At 41.7% G+C, this 25,785-nt stretch overlaps 1 protein-coding gene across 3 annotated transcripts in view; it reads left to right on the forward strand.

Annotated features, from left to right (window-relative positions):
* Positions 1 to 25,785, forward strand: part of LOC111972384 (CMP-N-acetylneuraminate-beta-1,4-galactoside alpha-2,3-sialyltransferase) — a 100,451-nt gene that overhangs the window by 40,808 nt on the left and 33,858 nt on the right. For all 3 annotated transcript variants that reach the window (XM_023999434.2, XM_023999435.2, XM_070446208.1), the window contains 2 exon segments: positions 2,620 to 2,712; positions 21,680 to 21,774. In XM_023999434.2, coding sequence (XP_023855202.1) covers positions 2,620 to 2,712; positions 21,680 to 21,774 — 188 coding nt within the window.

Here is a 25,785-nt window from a genome sequence, read left to right on the forward strand (position 1 = left end):
ACTTTACGACCCCTGGGAAATAGCTTATAGTTGTACGGTAAGATTTCATGTCCAATAATGCACTCTATAGATAAGGATTCCAGAAAGAAAAACACACATAGATTAAGAGATTTAAAGAGACCAAACACATAGTCAGGCAGGAGAGCAACTATAGTAATTGGATAACGGTAAAAAGCACATACATAGATCATAAAATACATACACATTGATTTTGAGAATAAGCATAGTAACTACAAGGTTACTAACAATGGGGGTAAATCCTCAAAGGAGGTTCCGGAATTAACCTGAGATAAGCCGTATATGCATTTAAAAGATAAAAGTTTGAAATGTCTACTTCTGTTTAAAGTGGAGGAAGGAGTATGAATTTGATGGATGTTTAGACGTAGAAAATTGGAACTAATGATAAGACAGATACACAAGGCATGGGGGACAAGACAGATAAACAACAAGCTGGGAGATAGGGATAGACAGAAAAGAACGTAGGCGAATGAGAGAGAGAGACTGGGAGTGAGGAGCAGAGGACCTGGAGCATTACGAAGGTTAGAATCTCATAATAAGCCAGGATGGAGAGAAGATAGAAAGGACACGAATGGGTAGATAACAGTTACTGGGTGGAGACAAAAGGGGAATGAAAGCTTAGTTGGTTTCAAGAACTAAGGTGTTAGACACTGAACCATTGCCTAGCAACAACAATAAGAAATGATAAAAGATAAGAATATGAGCATGAAGTAAATGGCCTTTCCTCTAGCCTAGCGGTTCAGAGCTGGCAAGGTGGAAAAACCTGCCGTCTGCCCTTGATCTCACAGTTGAAGTGTACCTATGATAAAAATTACAGACCTCTACATGCTTTGTAAGTAGGAAAACCTGCAAAATCGGCAGTGTATCAAATACTTGTTCTCCCCACTGTATATAAGGTCGGCAGAGACGGTGACGGAATCTAACCCACATTGCTTTTCCCAGTCTTCAAGACGAAGGTCAGTAATCTTTATTCACGAATTGGGGGGGAATGATTTAAGATATCTTTGATTTGATGTTCTAAAATATTTAGAATTTAGCAACAATAGAAGCTTAATCATTCTAAACAGATTCACCAAGCGTTACTTTGTGTACGTCGATAGTTAACTAATTGTGCAGGTCCGAAATGACCTGAGGTAAGGTGCGAAATGACCTGAGGTAAGGTGCGCTCCCATAAATAAAGATAGCTTAATAGATCTGGCCGACTTTGTGACGGCATGCAGGGTTTGTTAATGCCGGGATTTAAATAGGTGTTGTGAGATAGGGCGGGGATTTTATACAAAAATGATTAATTAATGTAGTAAATTAGCCATAGATCAAATTCAAAAGACATACCTAAATAAAGTCCTCATGAAAACTGGTTGATATACAGCGAGGATATAAACTGGGTTTTGTCTTTGTGAAATAGACGGTAATTCTATGCGAACAGAATAACCCAACCAATTCCAGAAAGAAGGGAAGCCTAATATAGCGGAGTAAGATACGAGATATTATCTTTAAAAGTCCTTTGACACAACAGAAAAGAGGTTGTTAACTGGGACTTTACGACCCCTGGGAAATAGCTTATAGTTGTACGGGTAAGATTTCATGTCCAATAATGCACCTCTATAGATAAGGATTCCAGAAAGGAAAAACACACATAGATTAAGAGATTTAAAGAGACCAAACACATAGTCAGGCAGGAGAGCAACTATAGTAATTGGATAACGGTAAAAAGCACATACATAGATCATAGAAATACATACACATTGATTTTGAGAATAAGCATAGTAACTACAAGGTTTACTAACAATGGGGGGTAAATCCTCAAAGGAGGTTCCGGAATTAACCMGAGATAAGCCGTATATGCATTTAAAAGATAAAAGTTTGAAATGTCTACTTCTGTTTAAAGTGGAGGAAGGAGTATGAATTTGATGGATGTTTAGACGTAGAAAAMTTGGAACTAATGATAAGACAGATACACAAGGCATGTGGGGACAAGACAGATAAACAACAAGCTGGGAGATAGGGATAGACAGAAAATGAAACGTAGGCGAATGAGAGACAACGAGAGACTGGGAGTGAGGAGCAGGAGACCTGGAGCATTACGAAGGTTAGAATCTCATAATAAGCCAGGATGGAGAGAAGATAGAAGTGACACGGAATGGGTAGATAACAGTTACTGGGTGGAGACAAAAGGGGAATGAAAGCTTAGTTGGTTTCAAGAACTAAGGTGTTAGACACTGAACCATTGCCTAGCAACAACAATAAGAAATGATAAAAGATAAGAATATGAGCATGAAGTAAATGGCCTTTCCTCTAGCCTAGCGGTTAAGAGCATTGGACCAGTAACTGAAAAGTTACTGGTTCAAATCCCAGAGCTGGCAAGGTGGAAAAAACCTGCCGTTCTGCCCTTGATCAAGACAGTTAACCCCCAACAACTGCTCCCCATGCGCRAATAATGTTGATTAAGGCAGCCCCCTGCACCMCTCTGATTCAGWGGGGTTGTGGTAAATGTGGAAGACACATTTCAGTTGTYTGCATTCAGTTTTTACTAGGTATCRCCTTCCCTTTCTTCTCCTTGCGTGACCTCCTCTGTCTCTGACTTTCCTCTTTGTTCCACAGGCCTTTGGAGCTGATGTACAAGTATGGCAATCTCAGCGAGGGAGTCTGCAAACCTGGCTATGCAGCTGCCAAGATGACTGCCATTTATCCAAAGTAAGCGAAAGCTTTTAATGTGCATGTGTTATCATCTGATCTGTTTTTCAGTTTTTATAATTTGGTTTCTGATGCATCGTTATGATTCAGCACRCCTTAAATATTTCCTCTCCCTTTTAAGTAAAGTGTTTTACTTCCGGGATGAGATGATGATGGCGCTAATTTGACGGCCTTATTGAAAGGTTTTATTTCACTCTCTGACCACACCTTTCCATCTCATTAACATTCAGTTGTACTTTTTAATCATCAGTGTTCTACTGTATTGTATATGCCACTTCAAGGATTCTCAGCATGATCACAATAAACCCACAGATTATCGTCAGCTCCATCTCAGATACTATATGAGTCYCTTCCTCCATCCAGAAAAAAACCTTACTCATAGAACCATTTCCTTGTCTGCTGGCAGGCTACTGGCACATTGTCCGGCCCTCCGCAGCTAGCTAGAYACAGCCATGGAGAGTCATAGGTGACGTGACTCAGATGATCCTCTCATTGGACAGCTCATGGGTTAATGGTCAGGGCACCCTCAGTGACTCCCAGTGAAGATGATGACCTTCCTGTGGATTCATCTCAATTAATCTTTCATTTGTAATGACCCAGTATGAACATGTTTCCCTAGCGTTGTGGATGGTAGGATATCAGTGACCTTTCACCAGGCAGAGGCAAAGCGTCCTAATTCATTGGTTATTCCTTATCTTTGTTCCTCTCTCTTTCCATCTCAAAAAATATTGGTGTAGAAGATCTGAGAGAGAGGACCTCGGATGTTCTCCTCCAATGTGTTTCAGAAGGAGGCGAGGAGAGGACACAAGGAATCAAGGAAATAAAAATTGAGATAGACCCTTGGCTAGCAATCTAGCCAACGTTAGCAGTTAGCTTGGGTGCTTGCTGCGGGAGGTCAGATGCACGGATCAACCCTACTCCTCAGCCAGACATCCAGTGTGTGCTCTGAGAACGAGAGCGAAACATATTGAATTTAAGAATTGACATCTTGATTTTGGAACGCCCAGAGCGCACTCTGGCACTCCAGTTGAATTTACGAACACACCCGAAATCGTAAAATGTCTAGCTAGTAATTTGTTATGCTAACAGCTAGCGAGAGGTTGCATTGCAACAGCAGCAACTTCCGTTAGACAGGCAAAGCCCTAGTACGCTCACTGAACACGATACGTTTGTTTACATGATACTAAAATGAACTAATGTATGTAGTAAATGAGGGAAAAGTATTTGATCCCCTGCTGATTTTGTCGTTTCCACTGACAAAGAAATTATCAGTCTATAATTTTAATGGTAGGTTTTTTGAACAGTGAGAGACAGAATAACAACAAAAATATCCAGAAAAATGCATGTCAAATGTTATAAATTGATTTGCATTTTAATGAGGGAATAAGTATTTACCCCTTCTCAATCAAAAAGATTTCTGGCTCCCAGGTGTTTTTAACAGGTACGAACGGAGATTAGGAGCACACTCTTAAAGGGAGTGCTCCTAATCTCAGTTTCTTACCTGTATAAAAGTATACCTGTCCCAGAAGCAATCAATCATTCAGATTCCAAACTTCCCACCATGGCCAAGACCAAAGAGCTCTCCAAGATGTCAGGGACAAGATTGTAGACCTACACAAGGCTGGAATGGGCTACAAGACCATCGCCAAGCAGCTTGGTGAGAAGGTGACAACAGTTTCTGTGATTATTCGCAAATGGAAGAAACACAAATAACTGTCAATCTCCCTCAGCCTGGGGGCTCCATGCAAGATCTCACCTCGTGGGTTGCAATGATCATGGAGAACGGTGAGGAATCAGCCCAGAACTACACAGGAGGATCTTGTCATGATCTCAAGGCAGCTGGACCATAGTCATCAAGAAACAATTGATAACACACTATGCCGTGAAGGGACTGAAATCCTGCAGCGCCCGCAAGGTCCCCCTGCTCGAAAGCACATATACATGCCCGTCTGAAGTTTGCCAATGAACATCTGAATGATTCAGAGGACAACTGGGTGAACCGTGTTGTGGTCAGATGAGACAACATGGAGTTCTTTGGCATCAACCACAACTTCCGTGTTTGGAGAGGAGGATGCTGCTATGACCCCAAGAAACCATCCCCACCGTCAATGGAGGTGGAAACATTAATGCTTTTGGGGTGTTTTTTCTGCTAAAGGGACAGGACAATTTCACCGCATCAAGGGACGATGGACCGGGCCATGTACCGTCAAATTTGGGTGCAAAAACTCCTTGCCTCCGGTATTGAAATTGGGTCGTGGATGGGTATCCGCATGACAATGACCCAAAACACACGGCCAAGGAACAAAGGAGTGGCCTCAAGAAGAAGACACAATTAAGGTCCTGGAGTGGCCTAGCCAGTCTCCGAGGCCTTAATCCGATAGGAAAATCTGTGGAGGGAAGCTGAAGGTTCGAGTTGCCAAACGCTCAGCCTCGAACCTTAATGACTTGAGAAGATCTGCAAAGAGGAGTGGCAAAATCCCTCCTGAGATGTGTGCAAACCTGGTGGCCAACTACAAGAAACGTCTGACTCTGTGATTGCCAACAAGGGTTTTGCCCACCAAGTACTAAGTCATGTTTTGCAAGAGGGGTCAAATACTTATTTCCCTCATTAAAATGCAAATCAATTCATAACATTTTTGACATGCGTTTTTCTGATTTTTTTGTTGATATTCTGTCTCTCACTGTTCAATAAACCTCCATTAAAATTATAGACTGATCATTTTCTTTGTCAGTGGGCAAACGTACAAAATCAGCAGGGGATCAAATACTTTTTCCCTATGGTAGGTATACTCATTAGGTATGTAGTATACAGTATGTTAGTATGGGTATTCGAACACAGCTCAGGTCTTTTATTCTCTGCACCACCAGGGAAGCGCTCTTCCATATAATGTTTTCAGTTTATAGCCATGTCAGTATGGTTAATCAGGAATTCCACGCTTTCTTTCAAACCTTCTTAAACATAACTAACCCAGGGAAATACTGGTATCACCTTACCCATCCTATTTACATTTTAGTCATTTAGCAGACACTCTTATCCAGAGCGATTTACAGTTAGTTTACAGGACAACCACATATCACAGTCATAGTAAGCTACTTTGAAGAAACATGTACTATCAGCAAAGTCAGAGCTAGTAAGGCAGAAAAAGTCAAGTGTGAGTGTTAGTTCGGGGGGTGATGTGGGATTATTTAAGATACTCTTGGAAGAAGTAGGGTTTGAAATGTTTTCTGAAGATGGGCATGGACTCTGCTGTTCTAACTTCAGGGGGAAGCTGGTTCCACCATTGGGAGCTGCACACCCATAGGTGTGGGAGGGCCAAGAGACCAGATGTGGCAGAACGGAGTGCTCAGTTTGGGGTGTAGGATTTTAGCATATTCTGAAGGTAGGGAGGGGCAGTTCCTCTTGCTGCTCCGTAGGCAAGTACCATGGTTTTGTAGTGTGTGCGAGCTTCGACTAGAAGCCAGTGGAGTGTGCGGAGGAGCGGGGTTACATGGGAGAAATTGGGAAGGTTGAACACCAGGCGGGCTGCAGCGTCTCAGCAATGCTCATCTGCGTGCTCGTCGTCCTCACCAGGGTCTTGACCTGACTGCAGTTCGGCATCGTAACTGACTTCAGTGGGTAAATGCTCACCGTGAAGAGATCATGAGGCCCATTTTTGTACCATTCATCCGCCACCATCACCCCATGTTTCAGAAGCATGATAGTGCATGGCCCCATGTCACAAGGATCTGTAAACAATTACTGGAAGCTCGAAAATGTCCTAGTCCTTTTTTTAAGGTACTGTATCTATGACCAACATATTCATATACGTATTCCCAGTTGTGTGAAATCCATAGATTAGGACCTAATGAATGTATTTAAATTGACTGATTTCCTTATATGAACTGTAACTCAGTAAAACCTTTGGAATTCTTGCATGTTGCATTTATATTTTTGTTCAATGTTCAATGTATCCAAGACTGAGTGCTGATCTAGGATCACTTTGCAYATCATGAAAAATAAGACAGGGGGGAACATATAATTTTCTAGTCTAAATTATGCATTTCTGTGCATTTCTGACTGGATTTATAAATGTAATCTAAATCTAATATGAGTAGAGGGACTTTTGTCAGAGGTTGCTTGTTGTGAGGGCTGAGGGAACTTTATGCACTTGGCCAGATGATTCTGTATCTTTGTTGCATTCTTCACATATGATTTGGCACAGTATTTGCAAATGTACACAGCTTTTCCTTCTACATTAGCGGCAGTGAAATGTGTCCACACATCAGATAGTGCCCGTGGCATTTTCCTGAAAAGATGAGAAAAAAACTAGTAGAAAAAAAACAAATACAATTCCATGAACAGATAAATAGTTAAATAGTTAGATTAAACAACTCTGTTGAAAGATAAATGTTTTAAAATGAAACATATATGGAAACAGGTGAATTAACACTGTTAGCAGGCTCAAGCAATCTAAAACCCACATGGTAGCAAAAACTAACTGACAGAAATTGTTAACAAGTTAGAAATGATTTAAACACACTTTGCTGTAGGCTACTATTTACTAGTAAACAAAGAATCATGTATGTCATATAAAATATATTCACCCCACCCAGTATTGTAATCAAAGTTTACCAGAAAGAATGTAGTCCTTGGCTCAGACAGTGTAGTAGTGTGGGCTCAAATGCATCTCATTAGTGTGCAAGATCTTGAGAATTAGCTGTATATGTGATGGAAGAGTACACTGCACATGTGATGGAAGAATGCACTGTGCATGCAGAGGGTTGCAATTCCATTGAATTGAGGATAGTTTAACCAAAATATGCCACAAGACCTAGAATTGCCTTAAGTGTATCCCACAAAAAAAGGTTCACAGTTATAAGCTAACTTTTTTGATGAATTTAAGCAAAATTCCCAGGCTTAACTTCCAATGGAAAACTTCCGGAAAAATCCCGGATATTTACCAGAACGTTTCCGACCCTTTGTTAACCCTACCTTAGATATTGATAATCAAAGCTGTTCACTTCATGCGTCGATAATTCTGCGAGCCACAATGCACACTCTTTTTGCTCTTTAGATACACACGATATCAACACCATACCACTCCTGGTTACTTTGACTGCATCCACTTTTCCCAATGCCTTCTTCACTATCGCCGTGACTTCAAAAGGGTTTCCCAAATAAACATCATTATCCAAAAAAACGTAGTCCAACAAGAAAATCTATTTATAAAACCGTTTTTTACATCAGCAGATGTCACAAAGTGCTGTACAGAAACACAGCCTAAAACCCCAAACAGCAAGCAATGCAGATGTAGAAGCATGGTGGTTAGGAAAAACTCCCTAGAATAGCAGGCACCTAGGAAGAAACCTAGAGAGAAACCAGGCTCTGAGGGGTGGRTAGTCAGGTGGATATTATAAGAGTACATCGCCATTTAAGTCCAGATTGTTCATAAGGCTCATTTTGAGTCATCGGACTKATTTTCCACAGCAATTTTCCACAACAATTTTAGCTCTTTTTGTTCCATTCTTGGACTTCACTGTTGTCCACACATTWTTCTCGCTAACTGTACTCGACATGCTTTCAGCCTCAAACGACACTTCTGCTTCCGCCATGTTCCACTTCCTACCAGCATCCGCCTCCTCGTTCAAGCTCTTCAATGGATTCTGAATCATCTAGCATGTTTGCAGGCAGAGTAAAACAAAAATAACAAAACAAAGGATGTATCTWTCCGGACCTATACATGCAGTCGGTAGATACACCCAATACAAAAATGTAATTAAATGATTGTGTACTCACTCCTTCCTGCCTGTTATATTGAAATATTTGCTGCAAACAATTCACTGAACCCAGGTAACCAGTCTGTCAATTTCGATTTGTTCCTTAATTTAAGGTTAGGCTAAGGMTAGCAGTGTGATTTTTAAGAAGAGAAAATTTAGAAATCAACAGTGTTTATGACTTTGTGGCTGTGTTAACTAATGATGACCCTACACTTGGACACCTTGCCATGGAGCAAATTAAAATATGGGGTGCAAACTTTTTTACCAGCAAATTATCACAATTCATTGGATAATTTGTAAAGGTTTACTTATTTTTTAGCTAGTCTGCATAAAAAAAGATTACCATTTTATAAATAGTAAAATTGCGTGATATGATTGCATTTTAGAACCCGGCTCCCCCAGTCGCCCCAAGATGAATGGTCTTGACCACTAACGTTTTAGGCAAATTTGTGTTGCATGGCCGGGTGGGKAGGGTTTGCTCATGTTTGACCGTTCCATTGATCCCTAAAGAGAAATCTCCATCCACCCSGGACACCAGGGCATGCAAAACGATCTCACTCATTGCTTCAATACATGCTCCAAACTTCAATATTTAGGTTATCCATATTACCTGAGCTCATATTCTTTCTATTTCTATGGCGGATTCAAGGTCACAATTTAGATAGTCATTGATATACAGCTTGCTAGCTTGCTGAAATAAGACAGGAACAAAGAATATCGCTATTTGATAATGTCCGTGTGCATGTCCAAAAATTAACACGGTTTCACTGGAATTATCAAACGGCAAGAGTAAAATGTCAACCGTTAACATGTCAACAGATTGTATAGGCACGGTTTAGCTGAGACAGGTACACTCTTAGAAAAAAAGATGCTAAGTAGAACCATACAGGCTTTTTCAGTTTGTCCCCATAGGGGAACCCTGTTTGGTGCTGYTTAAAAACCTTTGCAGAGGTTCCAGCTAGAACCCTCTGTGTAGGGTTCTTCAAAGAACCCCCTGTATATGGTTCTACCTAGAAACCTCTATGAAGGGTTCTACCAAGAACCATTTTATGATCTAAATGTTCTTCCTAGAACTGTCTATGAACTGTTCTACCCAGAAACCTTTTGTCTTTGGAGGGTTCTTCCTAGAACCCCCTATGAAAGGTTCCACCAGCCTCATTATCCTTATATTTTGTATTATTTATGTCAATACACTACATTTTATAAGGCTTTTATTTGAGGGCCTTGTTATACCCTAACACAGTGGTGTTAGGAATCTCCTGGTTTGSCCTGCAAGTCACATTATGCTGGCTTGCAAAGTGATGTGTAATTCCTATTGGAATCCAGCCAGAGTTAGGATATCCAATAAGTGGAATTGTTAATCATCCGCAACCTGCATTCAGAATGACTGCCAGGATAGGAATGATTGAATACTGAGACTACCTCAACCATCTAAACTGGAACAACCATCTCAGTAYCAGGTCCAATAAATCCAAKAGACTGGATTGGTTTAGAAAACTGTATGTTATTTATCTTTGTGTAGCATAAAATGTATTAACCAATCAATGTTCATACAAAAACACATATATTACAGTAAAACAAACCATTCTGAAAATCTCCATGCAAAAGAGCATGCTYGGAAATATTGGTTCTATGTAGAACTGGTAGTCTTTTTCTGAAATAATGATGTTCACCTGTCTTAACTGAAATGGTGCTCTCATAGCTTTCATTAGCTGGCTAAGGTTAGCATGCTAGCTAGTTACACTGACAGCTGTCAGTCTGTGCCCTATTTGTTGTTATTTCTCTGCTACACGTGGAAATCGCCACAATGTTCCCACCCCAATTCCTGAATATGTATTAGCGGATTGCTTCAGTCTTTGATGTGGAACTTGAGCTGGGCCTTTAACGATCTGCCCCACCCTGATACAAACATTATCTTAATGTCAGCACAACTGGACAGTTTTAGTGTTTTAGGAATTTCTTGTCATATCCCCACAATGTTTCCACAACCGAAATAAACATTCTGGGAACCTTTTTTAAGAGACTAAATGTTTTCTGGGAAGGTTCTTGTAACCTAAAAGACACATTTAAAAAWATATATATATATATTTAACTAGGCAAGTCAGTTAAGAATAAATTCTTATTTATAACATGGCCTTGGAACAGTGGGTTAACTGCTTTGTTCAGAACAACAGATTTTGACCTTGTTCAGAACAACAGATTTTGACCTACAATGTTAGTTGAAACACTAAATCAACAAAGACTTGTTAACTATGTAATATGCATTTTACATGCATTGTTGAACATGCACCCTGAAACTCAATCTGACTTCAGATGTACGGGGAAAACTCTATAAAAAGGGAGAATCATCAATTGGAAATGTTGTTTGTCGGAGTCTTACAGTTACTATAAGTCCTGTGGTAGAATGATCCGCTTACTGTGATGATACCCTTACTGTGGAAGATACCCTCATCAGATGTATCTGACATATCAGGTGACATGTTGAGGACAGTAACATCTACACTGAGGTCATGCAGAATTTATTTTCATTGGTGCAGGTGGCAGGGCATTWTGAAGGAGGTTTTCCGGCCTCTGGGTGAACTGTTGTTGCTCCCTCTCACTGTAAAGACCAATGAGATACAATGCTGTGCAGAATGATAGCTCTTTATCTCACCCTCGCCACCACCATCATATGCCCCTGAATCAGTCAACTACCTGCAATGAGGGGTAGAACATTTGAATGTCACAAAGCATCTGATTTCAATGGATGATGGAACCATTGCTTTTGTGTACAGTAGCCTGTCACATACATTCATCACAGGTTTTTCATATTCAATAGGTTTTACCTTTGTGTGGTCTGTCAAGACGATGTGGCTAATCATTCACAGACAGAAGATAGACAGCAGTAAGGTTTGTTTGTCAAAACAACATAGTGGTGATGCTAAAAACGAGTCTTTCTGTCAGTCCATTGGCAACTGTTTGAGACAGACCGGAGAGCAGGAGATTCCCGTTGAGGCATAACCCCTTGTAGTTATTGTAGTGTTCCCATGCATTCCTGACAGTTGTCCAGACAGCGTTCGCTCAGCTAAGCCTATGTCTTGATCTGTTTTTAGATGCATCTCTGCATTTCCTCTCACGCTATTTTGGATGAAGGATGCTGTCACCTCTCGCTRGCTCTCTCTTTCTCTCTGCCCATCCCTCCCTCCCTCGCTGTACTCTGGGTGCTGATAAAGACAGGGACAGCCAGTAGATGACTTGAAACACAACTCCTGTAATCCTGTAAAGCATGCTGCCTCACATTAATCAGAGCATCTCCTGCCTTACGTCCACATGGGGGTTCTATGTCTGTCTAGTTGGTGTCTGGACTTACAGTGCATTCGGAAAGTGTTTGGACCCCTTCCCTTTTTCCACATTTTGTTACGTCACAGCCTTATTCTAAAATGTATATAWAAAAAAYWSRRCWCACACAATAACTCATAACGACAAAGTGAAAACAGCGTTTTTGAAATGTTTGCAAACSTATTAAAAATAAAAAACTGAAATACCTTATTTAAATAAGTATTCAGACCCTTTGCTATGAGACTCGAAATTAAGCTCAGGTGCATCCTGTTTCCATTGATCATCATTGAGATGTTTCTACAACTTGATTTCAGTCCACCTGATTTGACATGATTTGGAATGGCACACACCTGTCTATATAAGGTCCCACAGTTGACAGTATATGTCAGAGTAAACACCAAGCAATGAGGTCGAAGGAATTGTCCATAGAGCTCCGAGACAGGATTGCGTCGAGGCACAGATCTGGGGAAGGGTGCAAAAACATTTCTGCAGCATTGAACACGGTGGCCTCCATCATTCTTAAATGGAAGAAGTTTGGAACCACCAAGTTTGAAACCTCTTCCTAGAGCTGGTCGCCCAGCCAAACTGAGCAGTCAGGGGACAAGGGCCTTGGTCAGGGAGGTGACCAAGAACCCGATGGTCATTCTGACACAGCTCCAGAGTTCCTCTGTGGAGATGGGAGAACCTTCCAGAAGGACAACCATCTCTGCAGCACTCCACCATTCAGGGCTTTATGGTAAAGCGGCCAGACAGAAGCCATTCCTCAGTAAAAGGAACATGACAGCCGGCTTGGAGTTTGCCAAAAGGCACCTAAAGATCTCTCAGACCATGAAAAACAAGATTCTCTGCTCTGATGAAACCATGATTAAACTCTTTGGCCTGAATGTGAAGCGTCACGTCTGGGGAAACCCTGGCACCATCCTTATGGTGAAGCATGGTGGTGGSAGCATCATGCTGTGGGGATGTTTTTCAGCAGCAGGGACTGAGAGACTAGTCAGGAACGAGGGAAAGATGAACGGTGCAAAGTACAGAGAAATCCTTGATGAAAACCTGCTAGACTGCTCAGGACCTCAGACTGGGGCGAAGGTTCACCTTCCAACAGGACAACGACCATAAGCACTGTTGGATTCTGTGTTAAACTTGAAACGTTGCTTTCCTAGAGACTGGTTAATGGTTATCTGTAGGAGCCAGTTGGCTTTGGAATGTGTTGGGTGGACAGGAGGAAGTCACAGGATTGCTATATTGGATATGGATGGACATCTGTGGATTAGGCAAATGAGGGGTTGAGGTCAGGTCCCCTTAAGGGCGAAATTATGGCTTATTACCCTATTACTTCATCTTCCTGTCGAACCATAATAGATGTTTATTTTTTTACCTTTATTTAACTAGTCAGTTAAGAAAAAAATCTTATTTTCATTTAACGGCCTAGGAACAGTGATGAACTGCCTTGTTCAGGGGCAGAACGACAGATTTGTACCTTGTCAGCTCGGGGATTCAAACTTGCAACCTTTCGGTTACTAGCCCAACGCTCTAACCACTAGGCTACCCTGCTGCACCAATGTAAGGATTGGAGAGAAGYAGGAGTGCCTAAACTGGAGTATTTATACTTGTGGTGGTGGAAACATGTTTTGTCTAATGCAGCTGTATTGATCCTCTGGGAAGAATTAAACGTAGTTAAGCTTTCATAGTGTCCTTTGAGTTATTTACTCTGAGAATTAGAACCTCGGAGAATTAGAATTAGAACAGTTGGCGCTGCAGGTAAGACCCGGGTGGGGTTTGTTCCCTGCTAAACCTGTAACAAGCGGGTGAAAGTCTCAGTCGCAGTGGCCGTGAGAGCGCAGCGTGTGAGTGTGTGTGGGGGTGTGTGTGAAGGTTTGAACAAGCTCTATTATAAGGGTTTGAGTCCGCTATTAAAAGGTTTGAGGCCTCTGTTTTTGTGCTAGAAGAGGTTTGTGTCCTCAAAATTGGTTATATAGCAATGAAGAGAGGTTGGTTTTATGCCCTGTTGGGGTGGTGAACCATGAAAGATTATGTGGAAATAGGAAGAGAAGTGTGAATAATTTTGGTGATGTGGGTTATCAACAACAGTGATATTTGAGGCGCAARACTGGAATAAGACATTAAGTCATCCATATTCTCCAGTAATACATTTTCAGATGCTATAGTATAGGTTCTAATACAAGGTATTAAGGGCCGTAACCAATTAATAACTGTTGATATGGCGACAAACGACCCCGATTCTCCCTGTAATAAGGAGCTAGAGGATTTTAATAAAGCAATGGAGGCTCTGAAAGAAGCGCACAAGCATTCTACCAATTCGGCTCGAATATGGGAACATTTTTGCAAACTGGATAAAATTGGGCAACATTTCCCTGCTGACAGAGAATTCAAATCAAATAAAGAATTCAGGGAGGCAATTATGACTTGGCACAATGACATAAACTAGAATAATCAAAAGCTCAATATACCAGCATTTTGATGTCAGCATTCTATCAACAAAAAATACAAACTGATAAAACTGGAATTAATATTAGTACTCAGCCACAGAAAGACTGGGTACGGTAGTGCATTGATAGAATTTGCACTTCTGCTTTGATGGCAGGTTTGAACCCTGCGATCAAAACGGTAACTGTGAGGGTCCTTTTTTTGTCCTTTTTTGAGGTTATCATGGAAGGGTATATTAGATCGTGTCTTAATGCATGGTAGGAATAATTTGACCACAAACAGTGTGTGTGAACATCAAAAACCTCCGTAACCGGCTGAAGAAAGCGCGACAAAGGCGCTCAATGCGACAGTGACTTTTAACACTTCTATCTGAGTCCGAGCCATTCACCTGGGTAAAGGCGGCAGGTGTGCACCAGAGTCCTGAGTCCGCGCATGTTGAGTGAGCGTGGAGAGAGATAAAGGGTCAGGTGATAGACTTGTGTACGTGGGAGAAACGGATGTACAGTTGAAGTCYGAAGTTTACATACACCTTAGCCAAATACATTTAAACTCAMTTTTTTCACAATTCCTGACATTTAATCKGAGTAAAYATTCCCTGTTTTAGGTCAGTTAGGAACACCACTTTATTTTAAGAATGTGAAATGTCAGAATAATAGTGGAGAGAATTATTTATTTCAGCTTTTACTTCTTTCATCACATTCCCAGTGGGTCAGAAGTACACTCAATTAGTATTTGTTAGCATTGCCTTAAAATTGTTTAACTTGGGGCAAACGTTTCAGGTAGCCTTCCACAAGCTTCCCACAATAAGTTGGGTGAATTTTGGCCCATTTCCTCCTGAAATTGCTCCCAAGGATGAACCAGACTTGTGGAGGTCTACAATTTTTCCTGAGGTCTTGGCTGATTTCTTTTGATTTTCCCATGATGTCAAGCAAAGAGGCACTGAGTTTGAAGGAAGGCCTTGAAATACATCCACAGGTACACCTCCAATTGACTCAAATGATGTCAATTAGCCTATCAGAAGCTTCTAAAGACATGACATCATATTCTGGAATTTTCCAAGCTGTTTAAGCACAGTCAACTTAGTGTATGTTAACTTCTGACCACTGGAATTGTGATACAGTGAATTACAAGTGAAATAATCTGTCTGTAAACAATTGTTGGAAAATTACTTGTGTCATGCACAAAGTAGATGTCCTAACCGACTTGCCAAAACTATAGTTTGTTAACAAGAAAATTTGTGGAGTGGTTGAAAAATAAGTTTAATGACTCCAATCTAAGTGTATGTAAACTTCCAACTCAACTGTATCTATTTGGATATTGAAATCGGGGACATGTATCAAGGTATTTAAATGGGACAGGCAAGAGTTACATGTGCTGCTGGGAAGATGAACTGTAAACGATATCTGAAAAAGACACTCTAGAATGATAAGGGGGGGGGGGGTCTACACAGTGCAAACAATTTAGACTAAGTATGATTTGAGATACTTATCTTTCATTACCAGGTCACTTGCAACAGGAAACCAGGGACAAAGGGGGGCTGTAATGAGAAGAGTTATTACCGGCACTAAAAGGTTCCATTTATAAATGTACATTCTAACCGGGATGATGTGTGCTAAGTTGAGAAGCTTGAATTTGAGTCATAGAATCAAAGTAAGCACTAAGGACTGTCATTCTGAATTTGGGTTGGATKATTTATCAAATGTTTTAGTTATGATTCGGGTACAGCGAGAGATAGTTACTTTCGAACGGTGAGGGGTGGGGGCGCTGCTCAAATTTATTAGGCCTAGGGAGGCTCCAGAAACCTTATCTCTWAGTATCCTCCGACAGTGAGGCTGTTRGAGAACTCACTGGATGATAGCTTGGGTCAACCATGAAGTTTTTTTTTTGTTCTCTTTTGTTTTACCATGTCATCAGAATTGTAATGTTAAATCYCATGGATACGTAGAGATGGCTGGATGATACGGTACAATGAATTGCATACAAGGCTCATAGTCTGTGTTTTGCGATAACGCCCAAGGATGAAAYTTTAGGAGAGGGCATGGGACCAGCATAACATGGGCAGAGAACGTAARYGATGGACGATTCTTTCCCCAGTTTTAGTCYCATCAAGGGTGGTGTGAAGGTATTAAACATGTATTTTTTCTCTCTTTCCTTTTCAAGTCAATATGTTTTTAGGTTTCATGAAACATAAGGGTGTTCATTGTTCCTGTGGAGGGACTGATGTATATTGACAGCGGTAAAGATCGTCATGTCTCTCCTTGGTGGGTGCATGGTTCTTACGTGAAGTGAGGTCCAGCTGCATAATGGGTGAGCTTGAAGACACCATGACAGAGGAAGCAGAGCTAAAGAGAGAGAGAGAGAGAGAGAGAGACTTGATTCCACTGTAGACATGCAGATGGGTTGGGTTTGGGAGCTACTTTAAACATCATAGTTGGGTTGGGTTAGCTGCTTTATTGGTTAATGCATCATATGAAAGAGGATAGATGTTGGGGTAATTGTACTCTAAACAACATTTTGAAGGCATTGATGTTAAAGCATGTACAGTGCTGAGTTACCTCAAGAGGATGTAGTGTTGATTACGGATACGCACGTGTCTATCAGGTGGCAATGAAGGAGATGGGAAACAAAGTGAAAATGACATGGCTTGGGAACACCTCTCGGAGTCTGGGCGAAAGCATGAGGAGGCTTTTTAGAGCTTTCATTTTTGTGGAATCCAGCAGAAAAGTATCCTGGAGGCATAGAGTCAGGTAAAGAGAGAGTGGGAGTTGTCATGGTCTCAGACTCAGTTTTCATGCATGTATAGTTATGGTCAGCTTACCACCAAATTTTATTGGTCACATACACATGGTTAGCAGATGTTAATGTGAGAGTAGCGAAATGCTTGTGCGTCTAGTTTCGACTATGCAGTAATATCTAACAAGTAATCTAACAAATTCACAACAACTACCTTATACACACAAATACACACACATGTAAAGAGATGAATAAGAATATGTACATATAAATATATGGATGAGCGATGGCGTGCGGCATAGGCAAGATGCAGTAGATGGTATAGAATACACATATGAGATGAGTAATGTAGGATATGTAAACATTATTAAAGTGCTGTTATTTAAAGTGACTAGTGATACCTTTATTAAGTCCATTTATTTAAGTGGCCAGAGATTTGAGTCTGTATGTTGGCAGCAGCCTCTCTATGTTAGTGATGGCTGTTTAACAGTCTGATGGCCTTGAGATAGAAGCTGTTTTGTGGTCTCTCGGTCCCAGCTTTGATGCACCTGTACTGACCTCGCCTTCTGGATGATAGGGGGGTGAACAGGCAGTGGCTCGAGTGGTTGTTGTCCTTGATGATCTTATAAGCCTTCCTGTGACATCGGGTGAAGTAGGTGTCCTGGAGGGCAAGTAGTTTGCCACTGGTGATGCGTTGTGCAGGCCGCACCACCCTCTGGAGAGCCTTGCGGTTGAGGGCGATGTAATTGCTGTACCAGGTGGTGAAACAGCCCGACAGGATGCACTCTATTGTGCATCTGTAAAAGTTAGTGAGTGTTTTAGATGACAAGCCAAATTTCTTCAGCCTCCTGAGGTTGAAGAGGTGCTGTTGCGCCTTCTTCACCACGCCGTCTGTGTGGGTGGACCATTTCAGTTTGTCTGTGATGTGTARGCCGAGGAACTTAAAACTTTCCACCTTCTCCACTACTGTCCCGTCGATGTGGATGGGGGGGCGCTTCCTCTGCTGTTTCCTGTAGTCCACGATCATCTCTTTTGTTTTGTTGACATTGAGTGAGAGGTTATTTTCCTGACACCACACTCCGAGGGCCCTCACCTCCTCCCTGTAGGCCGTCTCGTCATCGTTGGTAATCAGGCCTGCCACTGTAGTGTTGTCTGCAAACTGGATGATTGAGTTGTGCATTGCCACGCAGTCATGGGTGAACAGGGAGTACAGGAGAGGGCTAAGAACGCACCCTTGTCGGGCCCCAGTGTTGAGGATCAGCTGGGTGGAGAAGTTGTTTCCACCACCTGGGGGCACCCCGTCAGGAAGTCCAGGACCCAGTTGCACAGGGCGGGGTTGAGATCCAGGGTACTATGGAGGGTACTATGGGGTTAAATGCTGAGCTGTAGTCAATGAACAGCATTCTTACATAGGTATTCCTCTTGTCCAGATGGGATAGGGCAGTGTGATGGCGATTGCATCATCAGTGGACCTATTGGAGCGTTAAGCAAATTGGAGTGGGTCTAGGGTATCAGGTAGGGTGGAGGTGATATGATCCTTGACTAGTCTCTCAAAGCACTTCCTGATGACAGAAGTGAGTGCAATGGGGTGATAGTCATGTAGTTCAGTTACCTTAGCTTTCTTGGGAACAGGAACAATGGTGGCCATCTTGAAGCATGTGGGGACAACAGACTGGGATAGGGATTCGTTGAATATGTCTGTAAACACACCAGCCAGCTGGTCTGCGCATGCTCTGAGGACGCGGCTAGGGATGCTGTCTGGGCAGACTTGCGAGGGTTAACACGTTTAAATGTTTTACTCACGTTGGCGGAGGAGAGCCCACAGGCTTTGGTAGCGTGCCTTACCAGTGGCACTGTATTGTTCTTAAAGCGAGCAAAGAAGTAGTTTAATTTGTCTGGGAGCAAAACGTCGATGTCCGCAACGGGGCTGGTTTTCTTTTTGTAATCCGTGATTGACTGTAGACCCTGCCACATACGTCTCGTGTTTGAGCCGTTTAATTGCGACTCTACTTTGTCTCTATACTGATGCTTTGCTTGTTTGATTGCCTTGCGYCGGGAATAGCTGCACTGTTTGTATTCGGTCCTGTTTCCGGTCATCTTGCCATGATTAAAAGTGGTGGTTCACGCTTTCAGTTTTGCGCGAATGCAGCCATTAATCCACGGTMTCTGATTAGGGAAGGTTTTAATAGTCACAGCGGGTACGACATCTCTGATGCACTTGCTAATAAACTTGCTCACCGAGTCAGCGTATACATCAATGTTGTCTGAGGCTATCTGGAACATATTCCAGTCCACGTGATTGAAGCAATCTTAAAGCATGGAATCCGATTGGTCAGACCAGCGTTGTATTGACCTGAGCATGGGCGTTTCCTGTTTTAGTTTCTGTCTATAGGCTGGGAGCAACAAAATGGATTCATGGTCAGATTTGCCGAAGGCGGAGCGTGGGAGGACTTTGTATGCATTGCAGAAGTTCGAGTAGCAATGATGAATTCTGCCAGCTRGTGWCGCGCATTCGATATGCTGATAGAATTTAGGGAGTATTGATCTTAGGTTAGCTTTGTTAAAATCCCCATCTACAYTAAATGCAGCCTCCGGATGTATGGTTTCCAGTTTACATYGAGMCCAGTGAAGTTCTTTSAGGGCCGWCGAGGTATCTGCTTGGGGGGATATACACGGCTYTGACTATAATCGAAGAGAATTCTCTTGAGAGTTAGATTCTCTAAGAGTTAGATGCACTATTGTAAAGTGGTTGTTCCACTGGATATCATAAGGTGAATGCACCAATTTGTAAGTCGCTCTGGATAAGAGCGTCTGCTAAATGACTTAAATGTAAAATGTAAATGTCTTGGAAGATAATGCGGTCGGCATTTGATTGTAAGGAATTCTAGGTCAGGTGAACAAAAGGAATTGAGTTTCTGTATGTTGTTGTGATTACGCCATCAGTCGTAAATCATAAGGCATACACCCCCGCCCTTCTTCTTACCAGAGAGATGTTTGTTTCTGTCGGCACGTTGCGTGAAGAAACCGGGTGTCTGTACTGACTCTAACAACGTATCCCAAGTGAGCCATGTTTCCGTGAAACAGAGAATGTTACAATCTCTGATGTCTCTCTGGAAGGCAACTCGTGCCCACCTTGTTATCTAGAGATTGGACATTGGAGAGTAATATGCTAGGAAGCAGTGGATGGTGTGCTCGCCTTCTGAGTCTGACCAGTAGGCCACTCCGTCCGTCTCTCCTGAGGCGACCGCGTTGTTTTGGGTCGGCCTCTGGGATAAGATTGCATGTCCAGGGTGGAGGATCACATGTCCAGGGTGGAGGATCCGCTTCGGGTAAGACGTATTCCTGGTCGTAATGATGGTAAGTCGACTTCGCTTTTATATCCAATAGTTCTTCCCGGCTGTATGTAATAACACCTGAGATTGTTTGGGCTAACAATGTAAGAAATAATACATAAAATAACAAATATCTGCATAGTTTTCTAAGGACCTGAAGCAAGGCGACCATCTCTGTCAGCGCRATCAAGTCTTATGCTATCACTCTCTTAGGAACCAGAAGGAGAAAGTGGAGAAGCTAAAAGCAGCTCCAGCTGAAGTGGAGGAAACCACCAGCTTCAGCTGGAATGTCATTCTGTTTGATGAGAGATGGAAATATGATTGTGCATGGTGTGATCATAGAACAGAGGACATAASTCTCTGAGTTTGTAAACCTCACAGTGAATGTTTTGTTATCATTGTTTGTTCATTTATATGTCATTTCCAAGTGTATGTAATGTTGAACAGTATGGAATTYAAATGTTCAAAACGGGGGACTGTTGGATTCTGTGTTAAACTTGGAACATTGCTATCCTAGAGACTGGTTTTTACATCAGACGTTAATGGTTATCTGTAGGAGCCAGATAGCTTTGGAATGTTCTAGGAGGATGGGAGGAAGTCACAGAATTGCTATAGGGGATACGGATGGACATCTGTGGATTAGGCAAATGAGGGGTTGAGGTCAGGTCAGATCCTGTTAAGGGAGAAATTGTGGTTTATTACCCTCTTCCTGTCGAACCATAATAGATTGGAGAGAAGGAGTGCCTAAATTGGAGTATATATACTTGTGGTGGTGGAAACATGTTTTGTCTAATGCAGCTGTATTGATCCTCTGGGAAGAATTAAACTTGGTTACGCTTTCATAGTGTCCGTTGAGTTATTTACTCTGAGATTTAGAACCTAACAGCACACCAAGACAACGCAGGAGTGGCCTTGGGTACAAGTTTCTGAATGTCCTTGACTCGCCCAGCCAGAGTCCGGACTTGAACTTGATCGAACATCTCTGGAGAGKCCTGAAAAWAAATGGGCAGCTAKCCTCCKWATCCYACRTGYCAGAGCTTGAGAGGATCTGCAGAGTAGAATGGGAGAAACTCCCCAAATACAGTGTGCCAAGCTTGTAGTGTCATTCCCAAGAAGACTTCAGGCTGTAATCACTGTCAAAGYTGCTTTTTTAATACATTTGCAATGTGTTTCCTTTGTCATTATGGGATATTGTGTGTAGATTGATGAGGGAAAAAGCAATTTGATCAATTTTAGAATAAGGCTGTAACATAACAAAATTTGGAAAAAGTCAAGGGGTCTGAATGCTTTCCGAATGCACTGTATTTATGGCCTGTTAATTCTCACTAGTCTCACTCTCACTTGTCATATCTTGTGCTCTCTCTGTTTTTCTCTATCTCCAGGTTCACTAAACCAGCCCCCATGTTCCTTGATCCGAATTTTAGACGATTCAACAAAATCAGCAAATTCTTCCCACCTTTTGGAATAAAAATGCAAGGTATGGACCTCCATTTTAGATCTATTTAATTTTGGATGACCATGAGGATTGGGGAGCCCCTGGGAGTGGACACTGTTGACCACTAGCTCAACTACAGGGAGGGAGGAGGGTGTCTATGCTCTGGGTCACTGCTCAGATGAGGGACAGTACACCATGTCCAAATACTGGCCTTATTGAGAAGAACYTCATTGTTTCTCCTAGCTATGCAGGGATCACAGCAAAGCAAAACATTTCTTGCTGCCCCTCGCTTATCCTTTTTAAAACAATGTGATCACCAATTTAACTTGTGTTTAATCTCATCAAATCCCTTGMAAAGCTGATGTTACAGTTCATTTGGTTCATTTGACATAAATATCAATGTTATAGCTGTTTATATATATATCTGTCTAAATGTAATGATGATAATGATGGTGTCAGTGCGCTCAAATTGTGCTAAATGTATAAATATCCCTGGAAAGGTATCAGGAGGATGACTTTGTAGTCTAGCTCTCCATGTTGCATGTGCAGAAAATGCCTTRATGTTCTCGGTATCAGAGGAAGGGTGTTTGCTAACTAGTGTTCTCGTAGAAATCTGTCTGAATCTGATACCTGACTCCATCCATGCCCTGCCCTTTCTCTGTAACACTGAACAGTAACATTGAGCAGCACCAACACACTACAGGACCACTGTCAGATCCTTCTGCCTACCAGTCTCAGGCCCTGATTGGAAAGCCCAGTCTCGGCCCCACACCCAAACACATGTTAGTTGTGGAATGATTAGCTACAGTATGTAGCCAGCCACTACCCTGTCTTCAACACAGCATCATCTAATCAGTTTATTTCATTTAACCTTTATTTATACAGGTTATTGAAATAATCTATTCTGTAAGAGAGACCTATTAATCAGTAATAATCAGTGAGCTATTTGTGGCCTGACTGCCTGCCCTCATCATCATGGCTGATCAGAACCAGGAAGCCCAACCAACACCCTCTACTCTCCCAACTAACCAACACATTCTGGGCGTTTTCTGTTCTGTGACTCGGTAGTAGGGCAGTTTGAGGGATCACACTAAACATATGGTTTCCACTTCTGCCTGAACATAGATTATTAAGGTCATACTGTAAGCCTTTGTCTTGTTATTGATTGGTTGGCAGAACTGGAGTCCTTCATTGTCAGTCATTGGGCTGTTTCAGGGGTGTGCCTAGCCTAGGTGCCTCACCCTTGCAGATGGTGCTATGGTAGCCTAGCCCTCATCTGATATCAGCTGTGTGGTTTGGCTGGAAGGAGAGACCATCCTTTCAAATGATTCCCATCCAGCCTGATTGATCTTGTCTGTTTATATCTAGGATATCACCACAGTAGTCAACAACTCTTCTCCCTGGTTGCATCCCAAATTGCAACCTATTGCCTATATAATGCACTACTTTTAATCAGACCCCTATAGGCCCTGGTCAAAAGTAGTGCACTATATAGGGAGAAGGGTACCATTTATTATGCAGCCCTCTCGCMCCCCATCTCTCCAGTGTTAGTCACAATGCAGATATGCAAGTCATTTTGGACAGAGCTGAGCCTGTCTCTACATCAATGCTTTTCACTGCCTCTGAGTGATCCTTAATTATACTATAGTAAGTTGTGTCACTGGATGTGTCATTTTTTCAAAATCATCTGTCATACTGTAGGTCAATGTTTCCTAATCCAGGGTCTGGGGACCCAAAAGGGTGCACATTTTTGTTTTTGCACTGTTCCACTTATCAACTCATCATCAAACTTTTGACTAGTGAAATTGTGGGTTTAGTGCTAGGGCAAAAACTAAAATGTGCACCCGTTGTGTCCCCAGGACCAGCATTAAGAAACACTGCTATAGGCTATATTGTTTTCACAATGGGCTGATTCAAAAAAAAAAAAATGCCTCATGACAAAATTACAGTAATAATTATGTTCAAAAAGTATGGTAACTGAAAAACATATTTTGCTATCTTTGGGTCATGTTTTTTATGATCTCCATTGCATCTGAGAATTGAACACAAGTGCCTAATAGCAATTTAATGCTCTGGCAATTTAGTTAATCAATAATCATGAATAGCACGCAAGTAGCCTACTTGGCATAGGCCTACAGTATACAGTCAAATCATGTGGACTTTCATCTCGTGACAAATGGTCCAGCGATTCAGCTCTCACAATTGTTTAGGCAATTACTGTTAATTTAAACTTGATCTCCTGAATTATAGGCCAAGTGTATTTACCCTTGTCAATTGTATAGAAAACATCCGGATTGCAGTCATTCCTTTCTCTACACTTTATATCTTCCTAGAATAACTGTCTATATAAATAGGCCTAGCTAGTATTGTTGTGCAGACAGGAGCATCTCAGTCTAAAGACTATAGGAAATTGTACTTCATAGTTACTCCCTAGGCCTTGCTAGAATAACTGGCTATGTAAATAGTGGAAATACAAGGGGAAAGTAAGGACTTGGAAAAAGTACTTAAGTTTTTCCTTCCTATAAAATAATGTATTCCTACTATAACTGACTAGATAAATAGCAAGAGTTGTTGAACATGCAGACGATGGGCATCTCAGTTTAAGGGAAGCATACTTCAAAGATGCATAAAGGCCAGCAGTGTGTAAGGACAAGAAACAAAGTGAGGTAGTGAGAGCATTTGTTTACTGTAGAGTTTACAGAAAGATTTAGGGCCTCTGTGCCCATATAAAAAAAAATACTATGCTCTACATACTGAAGCATTAATATATTTATATAATATAGTATTCACTGTAATGTTTTTGCTGGAGTATACTATAGTATTCACTGTAGTGTTTTTATGGGCTTTACTGTAGTATTCACTGTTGTGTTTTTGTGGACATGACTGTAGTATACTGTAGTAAAGTTTTACTATAGGTGACCGACCGGCTCAATTCGGTCTTATGTTACAAAATTTGAAATTGTGTTTTTAACCTTGGATAAAAGTTGAGACTCAGAGCTAGAAAATGGTATATCATACACTGCAGTTGAGGAACAATGAGAAAGTTATTATGCTTTGAAAGTTGATGGCCCTTGAATGTTTTGGTACACCTACTGGAGAGCTCTTTGTCTGCACCCATTCAGCATCGTTCACACCCTGTTAAGTCCTAGCCCCACGCATCTCTTTAAGGATTCACATGTAAGGCCATGTACTAAACAACCCAAGATTTCAAGACTTAAGGCTGGTTTATACTACGGGTGTGTTCGTAAATTCAATCTGGTGTGCCAGAGTGCGCTCTGGGCATTCGTAAACTCAGAGCGTTGTCAGATTGTCCGTTCGCATATTCAGAGCTTTTCGCTCTCGGGGCGTTTAGAGCGCACACTGAACACTCTGGCCGAGGAGTAGGGTTGAGCCGGGCYTTCTGACCTAACAACAGCAGTCAAGGAACCAAGGTAACTGGCTATRGTTGGCTAGCTTGCTAGCTACCTCCAGACACAAATGAGAGAAGAGCTGACTCTGACCATTTTACTCCCCCTAGCAGAGCTGGTAAGGCTGTTTTTATGTTATCCAGAGTGTTGGTGACCGTAACTGTGCTGCTGGCAACAATTTAATGAAACTTTTTTGCCAACGTTTACTGACACCGGCCATATTCAACGGGGGTTGAGCGTTCGAAAATTCATCAGTTATTCTGCACTCTGGCACACTCAGACAAGAGTGCTCTGAAATCAGAGTAGATAGCAAGAGTGAATTTACCAGCTACGTCTATCGACAGTTGTCGCAGTGACATCATTAAGATTCTATTGAAATGGTTACTTGCATAGTGGAGTCTTTTGTTTAGACATGTAGCTAGCTAAACAATGAACCATAATCTCAACTCATATCGTTACTACCCTGCATGAATATGCAGGTAGCTAACCAACCAGTTTCAATGTTAGCTAGCTAGCTAACATTATGCTAAAACTAGCAATGCAAATGGATCTGAGATACAAATAATATTACTAAAGTAACACACATTATACACGTAACGTTAGCTAGCAAGCCAGCTAGCTAACATTAGCTTTAAATAAACAACTT

The sequence above is a fragment of the Salvelinus sp. IW2-2015 genome, linkage group LG13, assembly GCF_002910315.2.
Source record: "Salvelinus sp. IW2-2015 linkage group LG13, ASM291031v2, whole genome shotgun sequence".
Taxonomy (NCBI): domain Eukaryota; kingdom Metazoa; phylum Chordata; class Actinopteri; order Salmoniformes; family Salmonidae; genus Salvelinus; species Salvelinus sp. IW2-2015.